The 23,627-nt window shown below is 42.4% G+C and overlaps 1 protein-coding gene across 1 annotated transcript in view; it reads left to right on the top strand.

The window, feature by feature from the left end:
- LOC118388103 (myosin-IIIb-like) overlaps nt 1-23,627 on the top strand; it is a 52,404-nt gene that overhangs the window by 23,143 nt on the left and 5,634 nt on the right. The window contains 15 exon segments of the mRNA XM_052525697.1: nt 3,539-3,647; nt 4,200-4,316; nt 4,444-4,544; nt 9,381-9,467; nt 10,219-10,284; nt 10,394-10,507; nt 10,943-11,054; nt 13,028-13,071; nt 13,281-13,346; nt 13,524-13,643; nt 19,722-19,807; nt 20,119-20,166; nt 20,377-20,424; nt 22,226-22,317; nt 22,786-22,968. Of these exon segments, the coding sequence (XP_052381657.1) occupies nt 3,539-3,647; nt 4,200-4,316; nt 4,444-4,544; nt 9,381-9,467; nt 10,219-10,284; nt 10,394-10,507; nt 10,943-11,054; nt 13,028-13,071; nt 13,281-13,346; nt 13,524-13,643; nt 19,722-19,807; nt 20,119-20,166; nt 20,377-20,424; nt 22,226-22,317; nt 22,786-22,968 (1,393 nt within the window).

Below are 23,627 nucleotides of genomic sequence, written 5' to 3' on the forward strand. Positions count from 1 at the left end.
ACAGTCAGGAAGTTGTATATTTACATACTTATGTACAGGAGCTCTCAGTTTAGGCTGCTTCACTGATCCATTATAGTGGTTTAAACAGCAGATGAGAGGTGTCCAAGGACTACGGTTGGGGGAAAAACTAGTGTTGTCAGTCCTGAGCATTCATAGTAAAATAAACAAGGGGATTGTTGCGCTAATTGCTACAGTCCTCACATAAAGACCATGGACCGTTCTAACATGGGCAGCTGCTTGCTCCTGGAGACACAGTGTAGACCCTTTTTTTAGCGAAAGGGGTGTGTGTTTCTTGATGTGCTGTTCAACTAGTTTGCGTGTGTATGTGCATTATATTTAAACGTTCTACTGTGTCCGTTAGTTTATGCATAGATGCACAGATCCACAGGTGATAGTGGCGTGTGTGTGTGCATACATACGTGTACCTTCTATTTAAACAGGTGAATGATTGCCCCCTCCTCCACAGTAACTCCCCCATAAGCAGCCTCCCAGGCAGGCTGGCGGTGGTGGGCTGAGCCGACATCTGGCCAGCTCAGATAAGACACAGTGCTTATAAAAGGTCACGAGGGGCTATATTTGGAGTTGAATGGAGAGGTATTGCTCACAATGCTAGGTGTACTTCCAACTGACGTAGGATCAGCTGCCCTTTGCCCAGTTTTAAAAACAACTTCACAGATCCTGGTTATTGAGGTGATTCTAGCTCTAACAGCAGGGGTGATTTATTTGTATTTATTTCACCTTTATTTAACCAGGTAGGCCAGTTGAGACAGGTTCTCATTTACAACTGCGACCTGGCCAAGATAAAGCAAAGCAGTGCAACAAAAACAACAGAGTGGCACATAAACAAACGTACAGTCAATAACATAATAGAAAAGAAAAATATTAAATCTATGTGCAGTGTGTGCAAATGTAGGGAGGTAGGCAATAAATAGGTCATTAATACTAGAGTGATAGATGTGCAGATGATGATGATGATGTGCAAGTAGAGATACTGGGGTGCAAAGAGCAAGAGGGTATGTAATAATATGGGGATGAGGTAGTTGGGTGTGCTATTTACAGATTGGCTGTGTACAGGTACAGTGATTGGTAAGCTGCTCTGACAGCTGATGCTTAAAGTTTGAGAGGGAGATCTAAGACTCCAGCTTCAGTGATTTTTGCAATTCGTTCCAGTCATTGGCAACAGAGTAATTGGGGCGGCAGGTAGCCTAGTAGTTAGATCTTTGGACTAGTAACCGAAAGGTTGCAAGATCAAATCCCCGAGCTGACAAGGTAAAAAAAAAAAGAATACTCTGTTGTTCTGCCCCTGAACAAGGTAGTTAACCCAGTGTTCCTTGGCCGTCATTGAAAATAAGAATTTGTTCTTAACTGACTTGCCTAGTTAAATACATTAAAAAAAAAATGTTTTAAGTGTTGGCCTCGGGAATGCAATATACCTGCTGGTATAGACTTATAGATGACCTGGCGAGAGCATACAGGTTGCAGTGGTGGGTAGTATTATGGGGCTTTGGTGACAAAACGGAAGGCACTGTGATAGTCTACATCCAGTTTGCTGAGTAGAGTGCTGGGGGCTGTAAGTTGATTAAACAGCATGATCACAGGTGCACCTTGTGCTGGGGACAATAACAGGCCTCTGTTTTGTAAATGACATCACCGAAGTCAAGGATCGGTAGGATAGTCAGTTTTAATAGGGTTTGTTTGGCAGCATGAGTGAAGGAGTCTTTGTTGCGATATATGAAGCCAATTCTAGATTTAATTTTGATTTTGAGATGCTTAATGTGAGTCTGGAAGGAGAGTTTACAGTCTAACCAGACACCTAGGTATTTGTAGTTGTCCGCATATTCTAGGTCAGAACCGTCCAGAGTAGTGATGTTAGTTAGGAGGGTGTGGGCAGCAATCGGTTGAAGAGCATGCATTTAGTTTTACTAGCATTTAAGAGCAGTTGGAGGCCACGGAAGTAGGGTTGTATGGCATTCAAGCTCGTTTGGCGGTTTAACACAGTGTCCAAAGAAGGGCCAGAAGTATACAGAATGGTGTCGTCTGCGTAGAGGTGGATCAGAGAATCACCAGCAGCAAGAGTGACATCATTGATATATACAGAGAAAAGATTCGGCCCAAGAATTGAACCCTGTGGCACCCCCATAGCGACTGCCAGAGGTCAGGACAACCGGCCCTCCGATTTGACACACTGAACTCTGTCTGAGAAGTAGTTGGTAAACCAGGCGAGGCAGTCATTTGAGAAGCCAAGGCTATTGAGTCTGCCGATAAGAATGCGGTGATTGACAGAGTCGAAAGCCGTGGCCAGGTCAATGAATATGGCTGCACAGTACTGTCTTTTATCGATGGCGGTTATGATATTGTTTAGGACCTTGTGGCTGAGGTGCACCCATGACCAGCTTGGAAACCAGATTGCAGTGGAGAAGATACGGTGGGATTCGAAGTGGTCGGTGAACTGTTTAATAACCTTGGCTTTCGAAGATTTTAGAAAGGCAGGGCAGGATGGATATAGGTCTAACAGTTTGGGTCTAGAGTGTCTCCCCCTTGAAGAGGAGGATGACCGCGGCAGCTTTCCAATCTTTTGGGGATCTCAGACAATACGAAGAGAGGTTGAACAGGCTAGCAATAGGGGTTGCAACAATTTCGGCTGATAATTTTAGAGAGGGTCCAGATTGTCTAGCCCAGCTGTTTTTTAGGGATCCAGATTTTGCAGCTAGCAGCAAGGGTGATTAGAGCATGCTAGCAGCAAGGGTGATTAGAGCATGCTAGCAGCAAGGGTGATTAGAGCATGCTAGCAGCAAGGGTGATTAGAGCATGCTAGCAGCAAGGGTGATTAGAGCATGCTAGCAGCAAGGGTGATTAGAGCATGCTAGCGGCAAGGGTGATTAGGCATGCTAGCAGCAAGGGTGATTAGGGCATGCTAGCAGCAAGGGTGATTAGAGCATGCTAGCAGCAGGCGTCTGATCACCGATATTGTTTCTCCTTTCGTGATGCTAATGCTAAACTGTTGCTAATATAGACAAACCCAAAATGTTGGGTTGCTGACTCTGGTCCGCTGAATATTACTGGGTATACAGACTTGAGCCGAATGTATATTTTGATTGAACTATACATTTTGAGGGCTAATTAGTAATAAAGTAGTACTACATTGTGAAATCTACAGCACTTGGTCTGTTTCCCCTTTTGAAATTGATTAATTGAAAGTATCGTTGTGTGAGGATGGCCTTTGTTTGATATCTGGCAGGAATTTTGCATGCCTAGCATTGCCATGACCTTAGCTTTGCATGTTCAATAGGGCCACTTCTGGGTTAAAGGGGCCTTGGGGCTAGCATGGAGGTTGCTTTTGGTTGAAATGTGTGTCACTCACTATACCAGTGTATCACTTTATATCAGTGGTCTAAATGTTTAAGTGTTTATTTATGAACCTAGCAGTGATTTTTTTGTTGTTGTTGTGTGTAAAATATAACCTGTCTGCTTTGTGCACTTTCTATTTAGACCTATGTTTTTGTGTGTGATTAATATTTCTGTGTGTTTGCCTTCTCAGGGTCAGTTTGGGGTGCAGGAGGAGGAGTTGCTGAGGAGTCTGACCTGTACTCTGTCTGTGATGAGAGGAGAGGCCATCCGCAGGCTGCACAACCAGCAGCAGGCTGAGGGTAAGGAGAAAACACTCAAGCACTGGTCCGGGATCAACTTTCCCTACCACCATCACCTTAGCCATTACGAAGGAGGGCCTGAGTTAGTATTAACCACCATGGATACTAACTGTTCCATGGTGGTTAATGCTGGGTCCGGTTTCCTCTTTCACTGGGTCTTTCCATGAAACTGGAGAGCACAATGTTTGTGTAGCTACATACCTGACAATGCTAGAACACAAGTATGAACATAACAGGATACGGTTTCGTACAATCAATGTGGTATGTCTTTAGCGCTTATTACTAGTGCCAACCAGGCATGTCCTTAAGGTACTTGGACAGCTTTGAGTTTTCACCCTAATGGTTAAGGCTGGGATTTAGGGAGGGTAAGCTGACCACAACTTCCTCCTAGAGTATTTAAATAAGGCCCATGTTTGGCTGACCAACTAGTGCAAATAGAGACAGCTTTTAGCATCAATGGGAGTGGGAAAAAAAGGAGCAAAAACTCAATATGGAAATGCTATTAATGTTTTCAAGAGAGCTTGACTCCATTAATATGTTGTGTATTTGCAGATGCCAGGGACTCCATCGCCAAAGTGGCTTACGGGAGAGTATTCGGCTGGATCGTCAGTAAAGTTAACGAACTGCTGGCTCCCAACGTTGACTTTGACGTTGAGCTCAGTGAAATAGGTGAGTTTCAAGGGGAAACTTTTAAGGCTTCAAATGTAATAAAATTGCTAAACATATGTTTTCTTCATCGCAAGTAGAGATGGTCGATGTCAGATCGACTGTTCTATTTTCTTGTTCTATAATACAGGTATCCTCGACATCTTCGGGTTTGAGAATTTTGCTGTTAACCGTTTTGAGCAGCTCTGCATCAACCTGGCCAATGAACAGCTGCAGTACTTCTTTAACCATGTAAGTGTAAATATCATTGCCACAAGGAAGTAGCCCTGTAATCTAGGGTGTTTCTCTATTTAAGTCCCATAAAATGACAGCCTGTAGGGTTTGTTAACTTGAGACCCAAACATTTAACACAAACATGTGGCCAGCTTGTCTCTTTATTTAGTATTAGTGGAGGAACAGGAACATTGTGAAGATAAGTCTACAATAGGTTCTGCTTTTTGAAATGGCTATAAATGCATATTCAGTGAAAGGCTTCAGAAAAATGAATTAGGTCCGAAAGTATTCAAACCCCTTGACTTTTTCCACATTTTGTTGTGTTGTAGCCTGAATTTAAAATGTAGTAAATGTAGATGTTGTGTCACTGATCTACACACAATACCCCATAATGTCAGTGGAATTATATTTGTGATTTAATGGCTGTGATGGGAGACAACTGAGGATGGATCAAAAACGTGTTTACTTCACAATACTAACCTACAAGAAGTGAGCCTGTAAAGAATACAAATAATGCAAACAGGAGGCATGTTTTGGAATAAGGCACTAAAGTAAAACTACAAAAAAGTGTCCAAGAAATGTACTTTATGTCCTGCGTACACAGCCTTATGTTTGGGGAAAATCCAACACAACACATTACTGAGTACCAGTCTATATTTTCAAGCATAGTGGTGGCTGCATCATGTTAAGGATATGCTTGCAATCGTTAAGGACAGGGAAGTTTTTCAGGATTAAAAAAAAAACGGAATGGAGCTAAGCACAGGAAAAATCCTAGAGGAAAAGCTGGTTGTCTGCTTTGCACCAGACACTGGGAGATGAATTCACCTTTCAGCAGGACAATAACCTAAGGCCAAATGTACACTAGGTTTGCTTACCAAAATGACAGTGAATGTTCCTGTGTGACCACTTGAACATCTATGGCAAGACCTGAAAATGGTTGTCTAGCAATGATCAACAACCAATTTGACAAAGATTGAAGAATTTTGAAAATAATAATGGGCAAGTGTTGCACAATCCTGGTGTGGAAAACTCTTAGAGACTTACCCAGAAAGACTCACAGCTGAAATTGCTGCCAAAGCTGCTTCTACAAAGTATTGACTCAGGGGTGTGAATACTTATGTAAATGTCCTATTTCTGTATTTAATTTTTAATACATTTGCAAACATTGAGTTTTGTGTGTAGATGGGTGAGAAAAATACATTTTATACATTTTCAGTTCAGGCTGTAACGCAACAAACTCTGGAATAAGTCAAGGGGTATGCACACTTTCTGAAGACACTGTACATATGCAGGTGATTATGGAGTTAAAGACAGCTTATTTTTACTAGTCATGCTGCTGTAGTTTGGAGCACCATGCTCTACTAGTTAATATTACACAATTTACCTGTTGGGCCTTTTTTCAGAACCATGTGAGCACTGAGTATATTGGTTCAAATGTATTGTCCACAAGTCCCACAAACAGTATTTGATACAAATCCAACAAATGCCCACAAACCTTTTTGAGTAGATTTCCTGATATACTTGACTTGCACATTGATAAACATGACACCAGATCAGGAAGCGCAGGCTTTACTTTCTCCCTTAGGACTGAAATGTGAGGCCTCATCACCACCAGCCATGAAATCTCCCCTTAACCCCTTTTCTTTTGACATACAAAATGTTTATATGAAAGGGGTTTGTGTTTAATCTCTTGTTCCGCTTTCTGAAATTGCAGCACATATTCCACTCTGTCATTTACAGCTTTTGAGTACTTCGCTGGGTGGGGATAGAAATCTGATTATGATTATTTATCATTGTCGGATCACTACACTGCATTATACGCTGAGTGTACAAAACATTAAGAACAATTTCCTAATATTGAGTTGCATCCCCTTGCCCTCAGAACAGCCTCAATTCGTTGGTGCATGGACTCTACAAGGTATCAAGCGATCCACAGGGATGCTGGCCCATGTTGACTCCAATGCTTCCCACAGTTGTGTCAAGTTGGCTGGATGTCCTTTGGGTGGTGGACCGTTCTTAATAGACACAGAAAACTGTTGTGCACGAGAAACCCAGCAGCGTACCCTGTTCAAAGGCACTTAAATCTTTTGTCTTGCCCATTCACCCTCTGAATGGCACACGAACACAATCCATGTCTCAAGGCTTAAAAATCCTTCTTTGACCTGCCTCCTCCCCTTCATCTACACTGATTTTAAATGGATCTTAAACAGTTACATCAACAAGGGATCATAGCTTTCAACTGGGTTCATCTGGTCAGTCTATGTCATTGAAAGAGCAGGTGTTCTTAATGTTTTGTGCTGTCATTCTATTGGAGTGGACTACATTATTTACACTGAACAAAAAATATAAACTGCACATGCATCAATTTCAAAATGTTTACTGAGTTAGAGTTCATATAAGGAAATCAGTCAAATGAAACAAATTCATTCGGCCCTAATCTATGGATTTCACATGACTGGGAATAGAGATATGCATCTGTTGGTCACAGATACCTTAACATCTCTTGGATATGTGTGTCCCACCTGGCCAAAAGACAAAGTGAATTCAGAGCGCCAAATTCAAATAAATTACTATAAAAATAAAACGTTCATGAAATCACACATGTAAGATAGCAAATTAAAGCTTCACGTGTTGTGAATCCAGCCAACATGTCAGATTTCAAAAGGCTTTTCGGCGAAAGCCAACGATGCTATTGTCTGAGAGAAGCATGTTCAATCTATGGCAAGAGAGAGAGAACATATTTCAACCCTGCAGGCGCGACACAAAACGCAGAAATAAAAATATAAATCATGCCTTACCTTTGACGAGCTTCTTCTGTTGGCACTCCAATATGTCCCATAAACATCACCAATGTTCCTTTTTGTTCGATTAATTCTAATATAATAATAATAATATAATTCTGTCGATATATATCCAAAATGTCCATTTTATTTGGCGCGTTTGATCCAGAAAAACACTGGTTCCAACTTGCTCAACGTGACTGCAAAATATCTCAAAAGTTACCTGTAAACTTTGCCAAAACATTTCAAACTACTTTTGTAATACAACTTTAGGTATTTTTTAAAGTAAATAATCGATATAATTGAAGACGGGATGATCTGTGTTCAATACCGGAAGAAAACAAACTGACGCTACCTTTCTGGTCACGTGCCTCTAACAAACAGTACACTTGAAGTGACCCTTGTTTTGAACAGGGCTACTTCTTCATTACACAAAGGAAAAACCTCAACCAAATTCTAAAGACTGTTGACACATCCAGTGGAAGCGGTAGGAACTGCAAGAAGATCCCTTAGAAATCTGGATTCCCAATGAAAACCCATTGAAAAGAGTGACCTCAATTTTTTTTCAAATCTGAATGGTTTTTCCTCTGGGTTTCGCCTGCTACATAAGTTATGTTATATTCACAGACATGATTCAAACAGTTTTAGAAACTTTAGAGTATTCTATCCAAATATCCTACTAATAATATGCATATCTTATCTTCTGGGGATGAGTAGCAGGCAGTTGAATTTGGGCATGCATTTCATCCGGACGTGAAAATACTGCCCCCTGTCACCAAGAAGTTAAAAAAAGGTAGGGGCATGAATCAGAAAAATAGTCAGTATCTGGTGTGACCACCACACATCTCCTTCGCGTAGAGTTGATCAGGCTGTTGATTGTGTCCTGTGGAATGTTGTCTCACTACTCTTCAATGGCGATGTGAAGTTGATGGATATTGGCAGAAACTGGAACACGCTGTCGTATGTGTTGATCCAGAGCATCCTAAACATGCTCAATTGGTGACATGTCTGGTGAGTATGCGGGCCATGGAAGACCTGGGACATTTTCAGCTTCCAGAAATTGTGACCAGATCCTTGCGACATGTGGACATGGGGAGGATGAATGGCACCACAATGGGCCTCAGGTTCTCGTCACAGTATCTCTGTGCAGTCAAATTGCCATCGATAAAATACAATTGTGTTCATTGTCCGTAGCTTATGCCTGCCCATACCATAACCCCACCACCACCATGGGGCGCTCTGTTCACGATGTTGACATCAGCAAACTGCTGGCCCACATGACGCCCACATCTGCCCGGTACAGTTGAAATCGGGATTCATCCATGAAGAGCACACTTCTCCAGCGTGCCAGTGGCCATCAACGGTAAGCATTTGCTCTCTGAAGTTGGTTACGACACTGAACTGCAGTCAGGTCAAGACCCTGGTGAGATCAATGAGCACGCAGATGAGCTTCACTGAGATGGTTTCTGACAGTTTGTGCAGAAATTCTTTGGTTGTGCAAACCCTCAGTTTAATCAGCTGTCTGGGTGGCTGGTCTCAGATGGTAGAGAAATTAACATAATTATTTGTCAACAGCTATGGTGGACATTCCTGCAGTCAGCATGCCAATTGCGCGCTCCCTCAACTTTACAAATCTGTGGCATTGTGTTGTATGCCAAATTGCACATTTTAGTGGCCTTTTATTGTCGAGAGCATAAGGTGCACCTGTGTAATGACCATGCTGTTTAATCAGCATATTGATATGCCACACATGTCAGGTGAGAAATGCTCACTAACAGGGATATAAACAAATAGAGCAATAGCTTTTTGTGCGTACGGAACATTTCTGGACGTTTTTATTTCGACTCATGAAACATGGGACCAACACTTTACATGTTGCAGTTATATTTTGGTTCAGTGTAATTTATTGCATAAGACTTCTTATGGCAATTTTGTGACTGAAGGCAACACACAATTGAATGTGCCAACTTCTAATGAAATGATTAGGCAAAGCACTTCTGAAAGAAAGTGTGAATACCTGTTGTAATTTTGTTTTTCGTTCATACGTCTTCGCATGTATTTTGTTGTCCTACAGCACATCTTTCTGATGGAGCAGAATGAATACAAGGAGGAGGGCATCGAGTGGGAATCCATTTCCTTCAAAGACAACAAGCCTATCCTGGTAAAAATATATTTCCTCTCGTTTCTCATCACTTAGTATTCTTTTTCTCTCTCAACCTTTTTCTTTCCCCCTCCCTCTCTCCGTTTCCCTCCCATCTCTCTCAGTAATAACACAGACTGGTTGTTTAAACACAGTGTGAGTCTGCCAGACAGACCAGAACAAAGTGACCGAGACCCCAGGAAGGGGTTATGCTGACGGGGCAGTGTTCAGTCACATACCAGGAGCTTAATGGGCACTTCTGCTTTTAGCCTGTGGCATCCTCATCTGTCTATATGGATGCCACTGGTTTCATTTGGCCAAGAATAGTGTCCCTGTCCAATGCTGAAGGTATGAGTACAGCCAGTCTGTAAGCTATGGGATAAGATGGACACATTAGTTGTTGTGGGAAGGATTCTAACTCGAGTTAGGATTGGGCCTAGGCGATTATTGCACAACCTGGATCCACAGCTCCTGTTCTGTGTACCTACTCTAAGTCCTAATGCCTACAGAGCACTATACAACTTGTAGAGCATTTTACAGTGCAGGGGCCATAGTCAATAAAGATCGGGAACAAGGTTTTCAGGATAGGACTAAAATATATGAACCTTGTACTGTGAGAAGGCATGTTTTAAAGTCATGTAGTTGTGTACCATGTTTCAATCAGTTAACAGTTGGCAAGATTAACTCAAATATGCATTTTCACAGTAAAGAACTGTATTTGTTTAGGTGTTTTTCCTACAACTAATGAATTTGATGTGCTTCTCTCCCGTAGGACCTGTTCCTCACTAAACCCATTGGAATCCTTTCTCTCCTGGATGAGCAGAGTGCCTTTCCCCAGGTACCTAAGTGGTCTCCATACAGTTTTTTTTTGAGAAATTACCTCCCCTACATCTTTGTCTTAATGTATATGTATTCATTCTAATTTCTTTCACTATTTGTGCCCTCAGGCGTCAGACAGAGACTTTGTGGACAAGTTGAACAGTAAATTTAAAAAGCAGCCCCCACTATGAAGTGGTCCGGAGTCACAGCCCCTCTTCACTGTGGTTCACTATGCTGGGAAGGTGAGGTTACATTCATACATTACTTAATAATAATAGTTCATCTAACAGTCCAGTGTTTCTATTTTTCTATTAAATTTGATCTATAATTAATTATGTTAAAAAGCAGCTTTTCTGCGAATGTAAATGAAGTGGGCGCACACCGGTCTTTAAAAATATTCATGCAAATATTCAAGTAGACCGCTGATTGGCCAGCTCATCCTTCTCAGGATTTGTGCTCTGGGCACAAATACGAGTATAGGATGAGTCAACAACATTATTTGGGTATGAGTTAACATAATATTAACTCTTAAAAGTGAGATTTTCACTGGACAGTTACTTGTATAATGCCTAGGAGTTGTGTGTTTATAACTGCATCTATACTACATCATGACTGCATTATAACTCATTATGAGTGTGCTTATGAAGCATAGCTAAGTCTCTCCTTTCTGTGTCCAGGTCCAGTATAATGGACTAGGCTTTCTAGAGAAGAACAGAGACACCATCCCAGCCAGCATCAGAAGCCTCTTCATTAACAGTGTCACGCCCCTACTCAGTCTCCTCTTCGCAGGTACATGAGGGAATCTGAATGTTTCTGTATTCAACAGCTCTGCACTTTGCCAGAAATTACCCATGTTTTTATTACTGCACAATCGCTGATTTATGTATAGTACCAGTCAAAAGGTTGGGCACACCTACTCATTCAAGCGTTTTTATTTATTTTTTCTATTTTCTACATTGTAGAATAATAGTGAAGACATCACAACTATGCAATAACGCATATGGAATCATATAGTAACCAAAAAAGTGTTAAACAAATCAAAATATATTTGAGATTCTTCAAAGTAGCCACCCTTTGCCTTGATAACAGCTTTGCACACTCTTGGCATTCTCTCAACCAGCTTCATGAGGTAGTCACCTGGAATGCATTTCAACAAACAGGTGTGCCTTGTTAAGATAATTTGTGGAATTTCTTTCTTTATTACGTTTGAGCCAATCAGTTGTGTTGTGACAAAGTAGGGGTGGTTTAAGAAGATAGCCCTATTTGGTAAAAGAACAAGTCCATATTATGTCAAGAACCTCTCAAATAAGCAAAGATAAATTAGTCCATCATTACTTTAAGACATGAAAGTCAGTCAATCCAGAAAATGTTAAGTACTTTGAAAGTTTCTTCAAGTGGAGTCGCAAAAACCATCAAGCGCTATGATGATACTGGCTCTCATGAGGACCGCCACAGGAAAGGAAGACCCAGAGTTACCTCTGCTGCAGAGGAAAAGTTTGTTAGAGTACAAGCCTCAGAAATTGGATCCCAAATAAATGCTTCAGAGTTCAAGTAACAGACACATCTCAACATCAACTGTTCAGAGGAGACTGCATGAACCAGGCCTTCATGGTCAAATTGCTTCAAAGAAATCACAACTAAAGGACACCAGAAAGAAGAAGAGACTTGCTTGGGCCAAGAAACATGAGCAATGTACATTAGACCAGTGGAAATCTGTCCTTTGGTCTGATGAGTCCAAATTTGAGATTTTTGGTTCCAAACGCTGTGTCTTTGTGAGATGCAGAGTAGGTGAACGGATGATCTCTAGATGTGTGGTTCCCACCGTGAAGCATGGAGGAGGAAGTGTGGGGTGCTTTGCTGGTTACACTGTCAGTGATTTATTTTGAATTCAAGGCACACTTAACCAGCATGGCTACCACAGCATTCTGCAGCGATATCCCATCGGGTTTGCGCTTAGTGGGACTATCATTTTGTTATTCAACCAGACGATGACCCAAAACACACCTCCAGGCTGTGTAAGGGCATTTTGACCAACAAGGAGAGTGATGTAGTGCTGCATCAGATGACCTGGCCTCCACAATCACCTGATGTCAACTCAATTTGAGATGGTTTGAGATGAGTTGGACCGCAGAGTAAAGGAAAATCGGCCAACAAGGGCTCAGCATATGTGGGAACTGCTTCAAGTCTCTTGGAAAAGCATTCCTCATAAAGCTGGTTGAGAGAATGCCAAGAGTGTGTAAAGCTGTCAAGGCAAAGGGTGATTACTTTGAAGAATCTCAAATATAAAATATATTTGGATTTGTTTAACACTTTTTTTTGGTTACAACACGATTCCATATGTGTTTTATTCATAGTTTTGATGTCTTCACTATTATTCTACAATGTAGAAAATAGTCAAAATAAATAAAAACCCTTGAATGAGTAGGTGTCTTTTGACTGGTACTCTACGTTTGTGTACACCGTGAATGTTGATCTGTAGCTATTAAATCAGTTCTGTAAAGATGCGTAACATGGATCAGAGCTGACACAATGACGTGGGCTTGTTTCCAATGTGGATTTGTGGACAAATATACCCCCTGACCTCTTCTTAGAAAATGATGTAGGATTTAAAAAAATAATAAATGGGTACTCTTATCTTAACACAGCAACATAGCATTCACAGACTCAGTTTGAGAATTGTTCTAGTTTAAAACATTGATCACTGTCTGTCTGGCATCTTGCATCTAATATTCACTTATGATTCATATTTGATGTCTTTTCAGCCACAATCTCCAGAACAGGCACCTTGATGCCACGCAAAGCCAAGGTAGGCACTGTAGATCATAAAATATTCAGAAGTCCAGTTTGAAAAAAAAAAAATTCACCAAAGGTAACAGAATATGATATACAGTAGATTCTGTAGAATGAATTACTTTTGATTCCAAACAGCCAGGGTCATATTTGGACCTTTCTTGCAGTGCAAAAGTCAGAGCCAGAATGTGGGTTTAAATGATTAAACATCTTTTTTTCTTGTAGCTCATGCAAAAGGCAGATGACAACTTTAACTCAACTAGGAAACAGTCGGTCGGGGCCCAGTTTAAGGTAAGGCAGACGTCGACTTTGTTACACATCTGGATTTATACATTTCCTATTTCTGAGTGTTATATTTCAAAATGATGTATGAACAATAATGAAAACCCCTGTAAATATGCCTACCTATAGACTGAACTGCTGTCAAATAAATATGCACATATAATGGTTAGTGTGTCATACCTTCAGCACTCTCTTGCTGTGCTGATGGAGAAGATGTTTGTTGCCAGTCCTCACTTTGTCCGCTGCATCAAACCTAACGGCAGCAAGCTTCCTGATCAGGTGGACAACAAAATAGTCATGGACCAGGTGAGAACCAATACTTAATATGTTATTTTAGATGTACTGTAGGCATGTCTATCTTACATTACCTTCATCAGTAGCAGCATTTCCTTTAGATTATTTCCTATGCTGGATGCACAAGCCTGAAATGACACCAGTCGTTTTGTGCATTTACAGTTTGACCCCTTTTTCAGAATAATCCATGCTTTCAAAAGCTAAGGAAATGGTACATTACAAAATCTACACTACCGTTAAAAAGTTTGGGGCCACTTAGAAATGTTCTTGTTTTTGAAAGAAAAGCCCATTTTCTGTCCGTGAAAATAAAATTGATCAGACATACAGTGTAGACATTGTTAATGTTGTAAATGACTATTGTAGCTGGAAACGGCAGATTTTTTGTGTGTGTAATATCTACATTGTAGAGTTGCAAAGAAAAATACATATCTCAGACTGGCCAATAAAATATTGAGATGGGCAAAAAACTGGGACATGCTTAACACCCCGGCCATCCTACAATCCAAGCTTGATGCCCTCAATCTCACACACATTATGAATGAACCTTCCAGGTACAACTCCAAATCCGTAAACACCAGCACCCTCATAGATGTCATCCTAACTAACTCGCCCTCCAAACACACCTCTGCTGTTTTTCAATCTCAGCCATTACTGCCTCATTGCCTCCATCCGTAATGGGTCTGCGACCAAACGACCACCCCTCATCACTGTCAAACACTCCCTGAAACACTTCTGTGAGCAGGCCTTTCTAATCGACCTGGTCGGGGTATCCTGGAATGACATTGACCTCATCCTGTCAGTAGATGATGCCTGGCTATTCTTTTAAAAGTGCCTTCCTAACCATCTTAAATTAAATAAATGCCCCATTCAAAAAATGTAGAACAAGGAATAGATATAGTCCTTGGTTCACTCCAGACCTGTCTGCCCTTGTCCTGCACAAAAACATCTTGTGGCGTTCTGCATTAGCATCGAATAGCCCCCGTGATATGCAACTTTTCAGGGAAGTTAGGAACAAATATACACAGGCAGTTAGGAAAGTTAATGCTAGCTTTTTCAAACAGAAATGTGCATCCTGTAGTAGTAACTCAAAAGGTTCTGGGACATTGTAAAGTCCATGGAGAAAAGAGCACCTCCTCCCAGCTGCCCACTGCTCTGAGGCTAGGAAACACTGTTACCACCGATAAATCCACTATAATTGAGAATTTCAATAAGAATTTCTCTACGGCTGACCATGCTTTCCACCTGGCTACCCTTACCCCAGTCAACTGCCCGGCACCCTCCACAGCACACCCCCAAAGCCCCCACCCCCAAAGCTCCTTTACCCAAATCCAGATAGCTGATGTTCTAAAAGAGCTGCAAAATCTGGACCCCTACAAATCTGCCGGGCTAGACAATCTGGACCCTCTCTTTCTAAAATGATCTACCAAAATTGTTGCAACCCCTATTACTAGCCTGTTCAACCTCTCTTTCGTATCGTCTGAGATTCCCAAAGATCGGAAAGCTGCCGCGTTCATCCCCTCTTCAAAGGTGGTGACACTCTAGACACAAACTGCTTACAGACCTATATCTATCCTACCCTGTCTTTCGAAGGTCTTCAAAGCCAAGTTAACAAACAGATCACCGACCATTTCTAATCCCACCGTACCTTCTCCGTTATGCAATCTGGTTTCAGAGCTGGTCATGGGTGCACATCAGCCACGCTCAAGGTCCTAAACAACATCATAACCTCCATCGATAAGAGACATTACTGTGCAGCCATATTCATCGACCTGGCCAAGGCTTTCAACTCTGTTAATCACCACATTCTTATTGGCAGACTCGACAGCCTTGGTTTCTCAAATGATTGCCTCGCCTGGTTTACCAACTACTTCTCTGATAGAGTTCAGTGTGTCAAATTGGAGGGCCTGTTGTCCGGACCACTGGCAGTTGCTATGGGGGTGCCACAGGGTTCAATCCTTGGGCCGACTCTCTTCTCTGTATACATCAATGATGTTACTCTTGCTGCTGGTGATTCTCTGGTACACCTCTACACAGACGACACCATTCTGTATACTTCTGGCCCCTCTTTGGACACTGTGTTAACTAACCTCCAGACGAGCTTCAATGCCATACAACTCTCCATCCGTGGCCTCCAACTGCTCTAAATGCAAGTACAACTAAATGCATGCTCTTCAACCGATCACTGCCCGCACCTGCGGCTACAGGTTATAACCCACTGGCTACAGGTTATCTACAAGTCTCTGCTAGGTAAAGCCCCGCCTTATCTCAGCTCACTGGTCACCATAGCAGCACCCACTCGTAGCACGCGCTCCAGCAGGTATACCTCACTGGTCACCCCCAAAGCCAATTCCTCCTTTGATCATCTTTCCTTCCAGTTCTCTGCTGCTAATAACTGAACGAACTGCAAAAATCTCTGAAGCCGGAGACTCATATCTCCCTCACTAGATTTAAGCACCAGCTGTCAGACCAGCTCACAGATCACTGCACCTGTACATAGCCCATCTGTAAACAGCCCATCTATCTACCTACCTCATCCCCATACAGTATTTATTTATTTATCTTGCTCCTTTGCACCCCAGTATCTCTACTTGCACGTTCATCTTCTGCACATCTACCATTCCAGTGTTTAATTTCTATATTGTAATTACTTCGCCACCATGGCCTATTTATAGCCTTAACCCCATTATCTTACCTCATTTGCACTCACTGTGTATAGACTTTTTGTTTTCTTTTGTTCTGCTATATTATTGACTGTTGTATTTACTCCATGTGTAACTCTGTGTTGTTGTATGTGTCGAATTCCTATGCTTTATCTTGGCCAGGTTGCAGTTGCAAATGAGAACTTGTTCTCAACTAGCCCACCTGGTTAAATAAAGGTGAAATATATATTTGTAAAGAACACAGACACTGGATAGAGGAACTCTGTTTAGAAGGCCAGCATCCCGGAGTTAATGAAGCTGCAAGTTAAGGACTTGTGAGACACTCTAATGTACTTGTCCTTTTGCTCAGTTGTGCACCGGGGCCTCCCAGTCCTCTTTCTATTCTGGTTAGATCCAGTTTGCGCTGTTCTGTGAAGGGATTAGTACACAGCGTTGTACGAGATCTTCAGTTTCTTGGCAATTTCTCGCATTGAATAGCCTTCATTTCTCAGAACAAGAACAGACTGACGAGTTTCAGAAGAAAGTTCTTTGTTCCTGGCCATTTTGAGCCTGTCATCGAACCTACAAATGCTGGTGCTCCAGATACTCAACTAGTCTAAAGAAGGACAGTTTTATTGCTTCTTTAATCAGGAAAACAGTTTTCAGCTGTGCTACCATAATTGCAAAAGTGTTTTCTAATGATCAATTAGCCTTTTAAGATCAACTTGGATTAGCTAACACAACGTGCCATTGGAACACAGGAGTGATGGTTGCTGATAATGGGCCTCTGTACGCCTATGTAGATATTCCATAAAAATCAGCCATTTACAGCTACAATAGTCATTTACAACATTAACAGTGTCTACACTGTATTTCTGATCAATTTGATGTTATTTTAATGGACAACAAATGTGCTTTTCTTTCAAAAACAAGGACATTTCTCAGTGACCCCAAACTTTTGAACGGTAGTGTATGTGAACTGCACAGTTTAATGCGAAAAGTTTTATAAACACAGTATCGGTCTATATTGTGGTTTGGGCCAACTCCAGAGAGGGTTGTGTTCAGTACACATGAAATGGAAGAAAATGGACTGAAACTATCTGAACTTGACCAATAAGAAACACTTTGCAAAGCGTTTTGCTTCAGTGTGCCCTAATGAACAAGACCCAGTCCCCAGTATGGTAATCAGTGGTTAGCTAAGCGGCAGCATCTAGGCACTAGGCTAGTGTGTCAGTGTCTGACTGACGGGTGGTGTGTTAATAGGATGTGGATTTGGCCCCAGGGGAGGGGTTAGTATAGCCCTGATGAAACAATGAAGCTGGTCAATACCCTGCCGTCAGTGAACACTGCTGTCTAATCTGACAGCAGGGTTCTTTCTTCCTCCCTCTCTCATCTATAATCAATGCTTTTTAATGTGATTGTCTAGGCCTGAACTGATATAACAGTACAATGCAGTGTTGGCGGTTGGGTAGGCAATGGTTTAACTGAAACAGTGGTTAATAACTGTGACATTTGTGGTGGGTAGTCTGTGTTAAAGCTGATTTAACTTCTTATTCATTACATATGTATGTGGTTATAATGGCATGATATTTACAATGTTCATCAATTGGGCTCTCTGCTCTAGCTCTATTGCCCTCCATACGCAAGACTAGGTTAAGACTATGTTAAATCGTTTTGTTTTTTAAACAATCCCTCCCCCTCATCACCATCATAACTGTGCTTTATGTTACATCGCCACCTGCTGTTCAGCGTTGACATTGCATTTAGTTGTTGAAGTAAGTCCTGAAGGTCTCTGATATGGGCATCAGTTACACCTGATTCTGCTTGGGGTATGTGGAACATACACTGCTCAAAAAAATAAAGGGAACACTTAAACAACACAATGTAACTCCAAGTCAATCACACTTCTGTGAAATCAAACTGTCCACTTAAAAAGCAACACTGATTGACAATACATTTCACATGCTGTTCTGCAAATGGAATAGACAACAGGTGGAAATTATAGGCAATTGGCAAGACACTCCCAATAAAGGAGTGGTTCTGCAGGTGGTGACCACAGACCACTTCTCAGTTCCTATGCTTCCTGGATGATGTTTTGGTCACTTTTGAATGCGGGCGGTGCTTTTACTCTAGTGGTAGCAAGAGACGGAGTCTACAACCCACACAAATGGCTCAGGTAGTGCAGCTCATCCAGGATGGACATCAATGCGAGCTGTGGCAAGCAGGTTTGCTGTGTCTGTCAGTGTAGTGTCCAGAGCATGGAGGCTCTACCAGGAGACAGGCCAGTACATCAGGAGATGTAGAGGAGGCCGTAGGAGGGCAACAGCCCAGCAGCAGGACCGCTACCTCCGCCTTTGTGCAAGGAGGAGCAGGAGGAGCACTGCCAGAGCCCTGCAAAATGACCTCCAGCAGGCCACAAATGTGCATGTGTCTGCTCAAACGGTCAGAAACAGACTCCATGAGGGTGGTATGAGGGCCCGACATCCACAGGTGGGGGTTGTGCTTACAGCCCACCACCGTGCAGGACGTTTGGCATTTGCCAGAGAACACCAAGATTGGCAAATTCGCCACTGGCGCCCTGTGCTCTTCACAGATGAAAGCAGGTTCACACTGAGCACATGTTACAGACGTGACAGAGTCTGGAGACGCCGTGGCGAACGTTCTGCTGCCTGCAACCGGCATGACCGGTTTGGTGGTGGGCCAGTCATGGTGTGGGGTGGCATTTCTTTGGGGGGCCGCACAGCTCTCCATGTGCTCGCCAGAGGTATCCTGACTGCCATTAGGTACCGAGATGAGATCCTCAGACCCCTTGTGAGACCATATGCTGGTGCGGTTGGCCCTAGGTTCCTCCTAATGCAAGATAATGCTAGACCTCATGTGGCTGGAGTGTGTCAGCAGTTCCTGCAAGAGGAAGGCACTGGTGCTATGGACTGGCCCGCCCGTTCCCCAGACCTGAATCCAATTGAGCACATCTGGGACATCATGTCTCGCTCCATCCACCAACTGGTTGCACCACAGACTGTCCAGGAGTTGGCGGATGCTTTAGTCCAGGTGTGGGAGGAGATCCCTCAGGAGACCATCCGCCACCTCATCAGGAGCATGCCCAGGCATTGTAGGGAGGTCATACAGGCACGTGGAGGCCACACACACTACTGAGCCTCATTTTGACTTGTTTTAAGGACATTACATCAAAGTTGGATCATCTGTAGTGTGGTTTTCCACTTTAATTTTGAGTGTGACTCCAAATCCAGACCTCCATGGGTTGATAAATTTGATTTCCATTGATACATTTTGTGATCTTGTTGTCAGCACATTCAACTATGTAAAGAAAAAAGTATTTAATAAGAATATTTCATTCATTCAGATCTAGGATGTGTTATTTTAGTGTTCCCTTTATTTTTTTGAGCAGTGTATATTATATGATAACAACGGATAATTCAAATGTTTCCAGCTAAGGTACAACGGCCTGCTAGAAACCATCAGGATACGAAGAGATGGCTTCTCCTGGCGACCATCGTTCAAAGAATTTGCTCAGAGGTGTGTGTGTGTGTGTGTGTGTGTGTGTGTGTGTGTGTGTGTGTATTGTGTGTGTGTGTGTGTGTGTGTGTGTGTGTGTGTGTGTGTGTGTGTGTGTGTGTGTGTGTGTGTGTGTGTGTGTGTGTGTGTGTGTGTGTGTGTGTGTGTGTGTGTGTGTGTGTGTGTGTGTGTGTGTGTGTGTGTGTGTGCATTAATTGTAACATGGCTACTAAAATCTTGGCCAACACAAAATATTTGATGCATGATATTGCTGTGCACTGCAGTTTTATTTTCAGCACACCGTGCTAAAATATTCTGTCTCCCCTCTTCAGGTTCAACATTCTGCTGATCAAGCCAGATTTACCACTAACCAAGGAAAGGTATGTATGTATTTATTATTATTTATTTTTTAACCTTTATTTAACTAGGCAAGTCAGTTAAGAACAAATTCTTATTTTCAATGGCCTATATATAAAGACACTTGCACCCGTTCCTGCAATTAAAAAAGATGCCATACACCATGTTAGGTGATTTCGTAGACATTTGTCCATCTTATTAAATGTAACCTGTGTGGTTGGTGTCTTTTTCAGCTGCATGTCCATCCTCAACACTACTGAGATACATGGCTGGAAGTGTGGGTAAGGCTTCATTAGTTGCTCTTGTTGTGTTCAATGAATTGGTTTAGACAATGATTTGCCACAATCAGTCTGGGAAGACTAACTTACTTACTGCTGACTCTTCCTGTTACAAATCTTTCATAACTTCATCCAAGCATGTCGTTTGGGCTGTATTCCAATCAGATTATTCAGGTTTTTATGCTGGAAGGAACAAGTCAGTGAATAGTTGATTTAGATTTCAGTTTCAATATATTTGGATCGCTGCCTCCATTGAGACATGGGAACACATCACTAATAATTCTCCCAGGTTCCAACTCGCCTAGTCCAAAATGCAGTCTTATAAAACTGTCAACTGAGAATCAGTCTGTCAAAAACAGCTCATTCTTCAGTTAACAGCTGTGTTGTTTTTGGCTTGTGAGGACAGCTCAGGGTTTATATTGAGTAAAGATCGTTATCTCTTCTCGGTTCCCGCTCTTGGTTTCTCCTGCTCTGTGGCTCTTTAGAAATGTCCAAAAATGATACTACATGATCAAAGGTATGTAGACAGACACCAGCTCGTTGAACATTTCATTCCAAAATCATGGGCATTAATATGGGTTTGGTCCCCCCTTTACTGCTATAACAGCCTCCACTCTTCTGGGAAGGTTGTCCACTAAACGTTAGAACATAGCTGTGGGTACTTGCTTCCATTCAGTCACGAGCATTAGTGAGGTTAGGCAATGATTTTGGGTGAATAGGCCTGGCTCGCAGTCGGTGTTCCAATTCATCCCAAAGGTGTTCGATGGGGTTGAGGTCAGGGCTGTGTGCAGGCCAGTCAAGTTCTTCCGCTCTGATCTCGACAAACCTTTTCTGTATGGACCTCGCTTTGTGCACGGGGGCATTGTCATGCTGTAACAGGAAAGGGCCTTCCCTAAACTGTTGCCTCAAAGTTGGAAGCACAGAATCGTCTACAATGTGTATGTTGTAGTGTTAAGATTTCCCTTCACTGGAACTAAGGGGTCTAGCCCAAACCATGGAAAAACAGACCCGGACCATTATTCCTCCTCCGCCAAACTTTACAGTTGGCACTATGCATTGGTGCAGGTACCGTTCTCCTGGCATCCGCCAAACTGATTCGTCCATCGGACTGCCAGATGGTGAAGAGTGATTCATCACTACAGAGAACTCGTTTCCACTGCTCCAGAGTCCATTGGCAGCAAGCTTTACACCACTCCAGCCAACGTTTGGCATTGTGCATGGTGATTAGGCTTGTGTTCGGCTGCTCGGCCATGGAAACCCATTTCATGAAGCTCCGTACAAACAGTTCTTGTGCTGACGTTGCTTCCAGAGGCAGTTTGGAACTCGGTTGTGAGTGTTGCAACCGAGGACAGATGACAGATGAGCTGTTGTTGCTCCTAGACGTTTTCACTTCACAATAACAGCATTTTTATAGTTGACCGGGGCACTTCTAGCAGGGTAAAAATTTGACAAACTGACAATCCTGTGACGGAGCCACGTTAAAATTCACTGAGCTCTTCAGTAATGCCATTCTACAGCCAATGTTTGTTTTGTCTATGGAGATTGCATAGCTGTGTGCTCGATATTATACACCTGTCAGCAACAGGTGTGGCAGAAATATCCGAATCCACTCATTTGAAGGGGTGTCCAAGTACTTTTGTAAATATAGTGTATGAATATGGCTTAATGACAGTACTGAAGTTGATTGGAAATCTTTCTCTAATTTTCTATCTGATTTAACAGTGCTTTATGCAACAATTCCCCGTGCAAATAATGCTCAATATCTATAAACATTGTTTTAACTGTCTCCCCCTTTTTGTGGCAGCTCGTCTCGTATGTTCTTTAAGTATTGGCACCAGGAGGAGTTGGCCAGGCTGTTAGAGAGACTTGGCAAGGCAGCACTTGTCATCCAGAAAGGTAAGGGCCACAAACTGTAGTCTCTGGAACATAATCTCTCAAATGTCTGTCAAAGTAATTTAATTGCCATCTGTGAGATGTTGCTGCTTTTGAACTCAGGCCTGAGGGTAAAAACCCTTTTCAGGTCTGTGGACTAGGTTATAAACATTGAAATCAATCACGATGGGACATGATTAAACAAACATTACCATCAGCAAGATGCTTGCAGTTTTAAGGGCTACCTTCAGTCTTTGCGTTGCGACCCTCACCCCACTGCAAGATAGATGATGATTTCTCTGGCATACTGTCCGGTATCTTGATTTCATGGCCTGTGCTTACTGTAGCATCATTTTGCATCGTAATGTGGTCCTTTATCACAAATAGCATTCATTAATGTTTCTCTCCTCCCTACCTCTCTCTCCTTTCTATGTCTCTTGTCACTGCATCTCTCTCTCTCTCTGACATTCTCACTGTTGCTGTGTGTTGCAGACTACCGTTCACTGCGCTGCAGGAGGAAGTACCTGTCCTTGCTGGTGGAAGTGCACAGACAGAGGCAGGCCCAGAGAGAGAGGGCAGAGAGAGAAGCCAGGGAGGAGGAGGAGGAGAAGAGGAGGGAGCGGGAGCTGGAGGAGGAGATGAGGAGGCGACTGGACATGGAGCAGGAGAACAAGAGTAAGGAAGCAGAATATCTCTCTCTCCCTCTCTTACTCACCTATAGTGCATTTGGAAAGTATTCAGACATCTTCCACTTTTCCACTTTTTGTTATGTTACAGCCTGATTCTTAAATGTATTTAAAAAATGTTTTTAGAAATATGAGCAAATTTATTAAAAAAATTAAAACAGAAATATCTTCTTTACATAAGTATTCAGACCCTTTGCTATGAGACTCGAAATTGAGCTCAGGTGCATCCTGTTTCCATTGATCATTCCTTGAGATGTTTGTACAACTTGATTGGACATGATTTGGAAAGGCACATACCTGTCTATATAAGGTCCCACAGTTGACAGTGCATGTCAGAGCAAAAACCAAGCCATGAGGTCGATGGAAATATACATATAGCTCTGAGACAGAATTATGTCAAGGCACCGATTTGGGGAAGGATACCAAAAAAAATTCTGCAGCATTGAAGGTCTCCAAGAACACCATGGCCTCCATCATTCTTAAATGGAAGAAATTTGGAACCACCAATACTCTTCCTAGAGCTGGCCACCCAGCCAAACTGAGTAATCGGTAGAAAAGGGCCTTGGTCAGGGAGGTGACCAAGAACTCGATGGTCACTCTGACAGAGCTCCAGAGTTCCTCTGTGGAGATGGGTGAACCTTTGAGAAG

The sequence above is a fragment of the Oncorhynchus keta genome, chromosome 9, assembly GCF_023373465.1.
Source record: "Oncorhynchus keta strain PuntledgeMale-10-30-2019 chromosome 9, Oket_V2, whole genome shotgun sequence".
In the NCBI taxonomy this organism is placed as follows: Eukaryota; Metazoa; Chordata; class Actinopteri; order Salmoniformes; family Salmonidae; genus Oncorhynchus; species Oncorhynchus keta.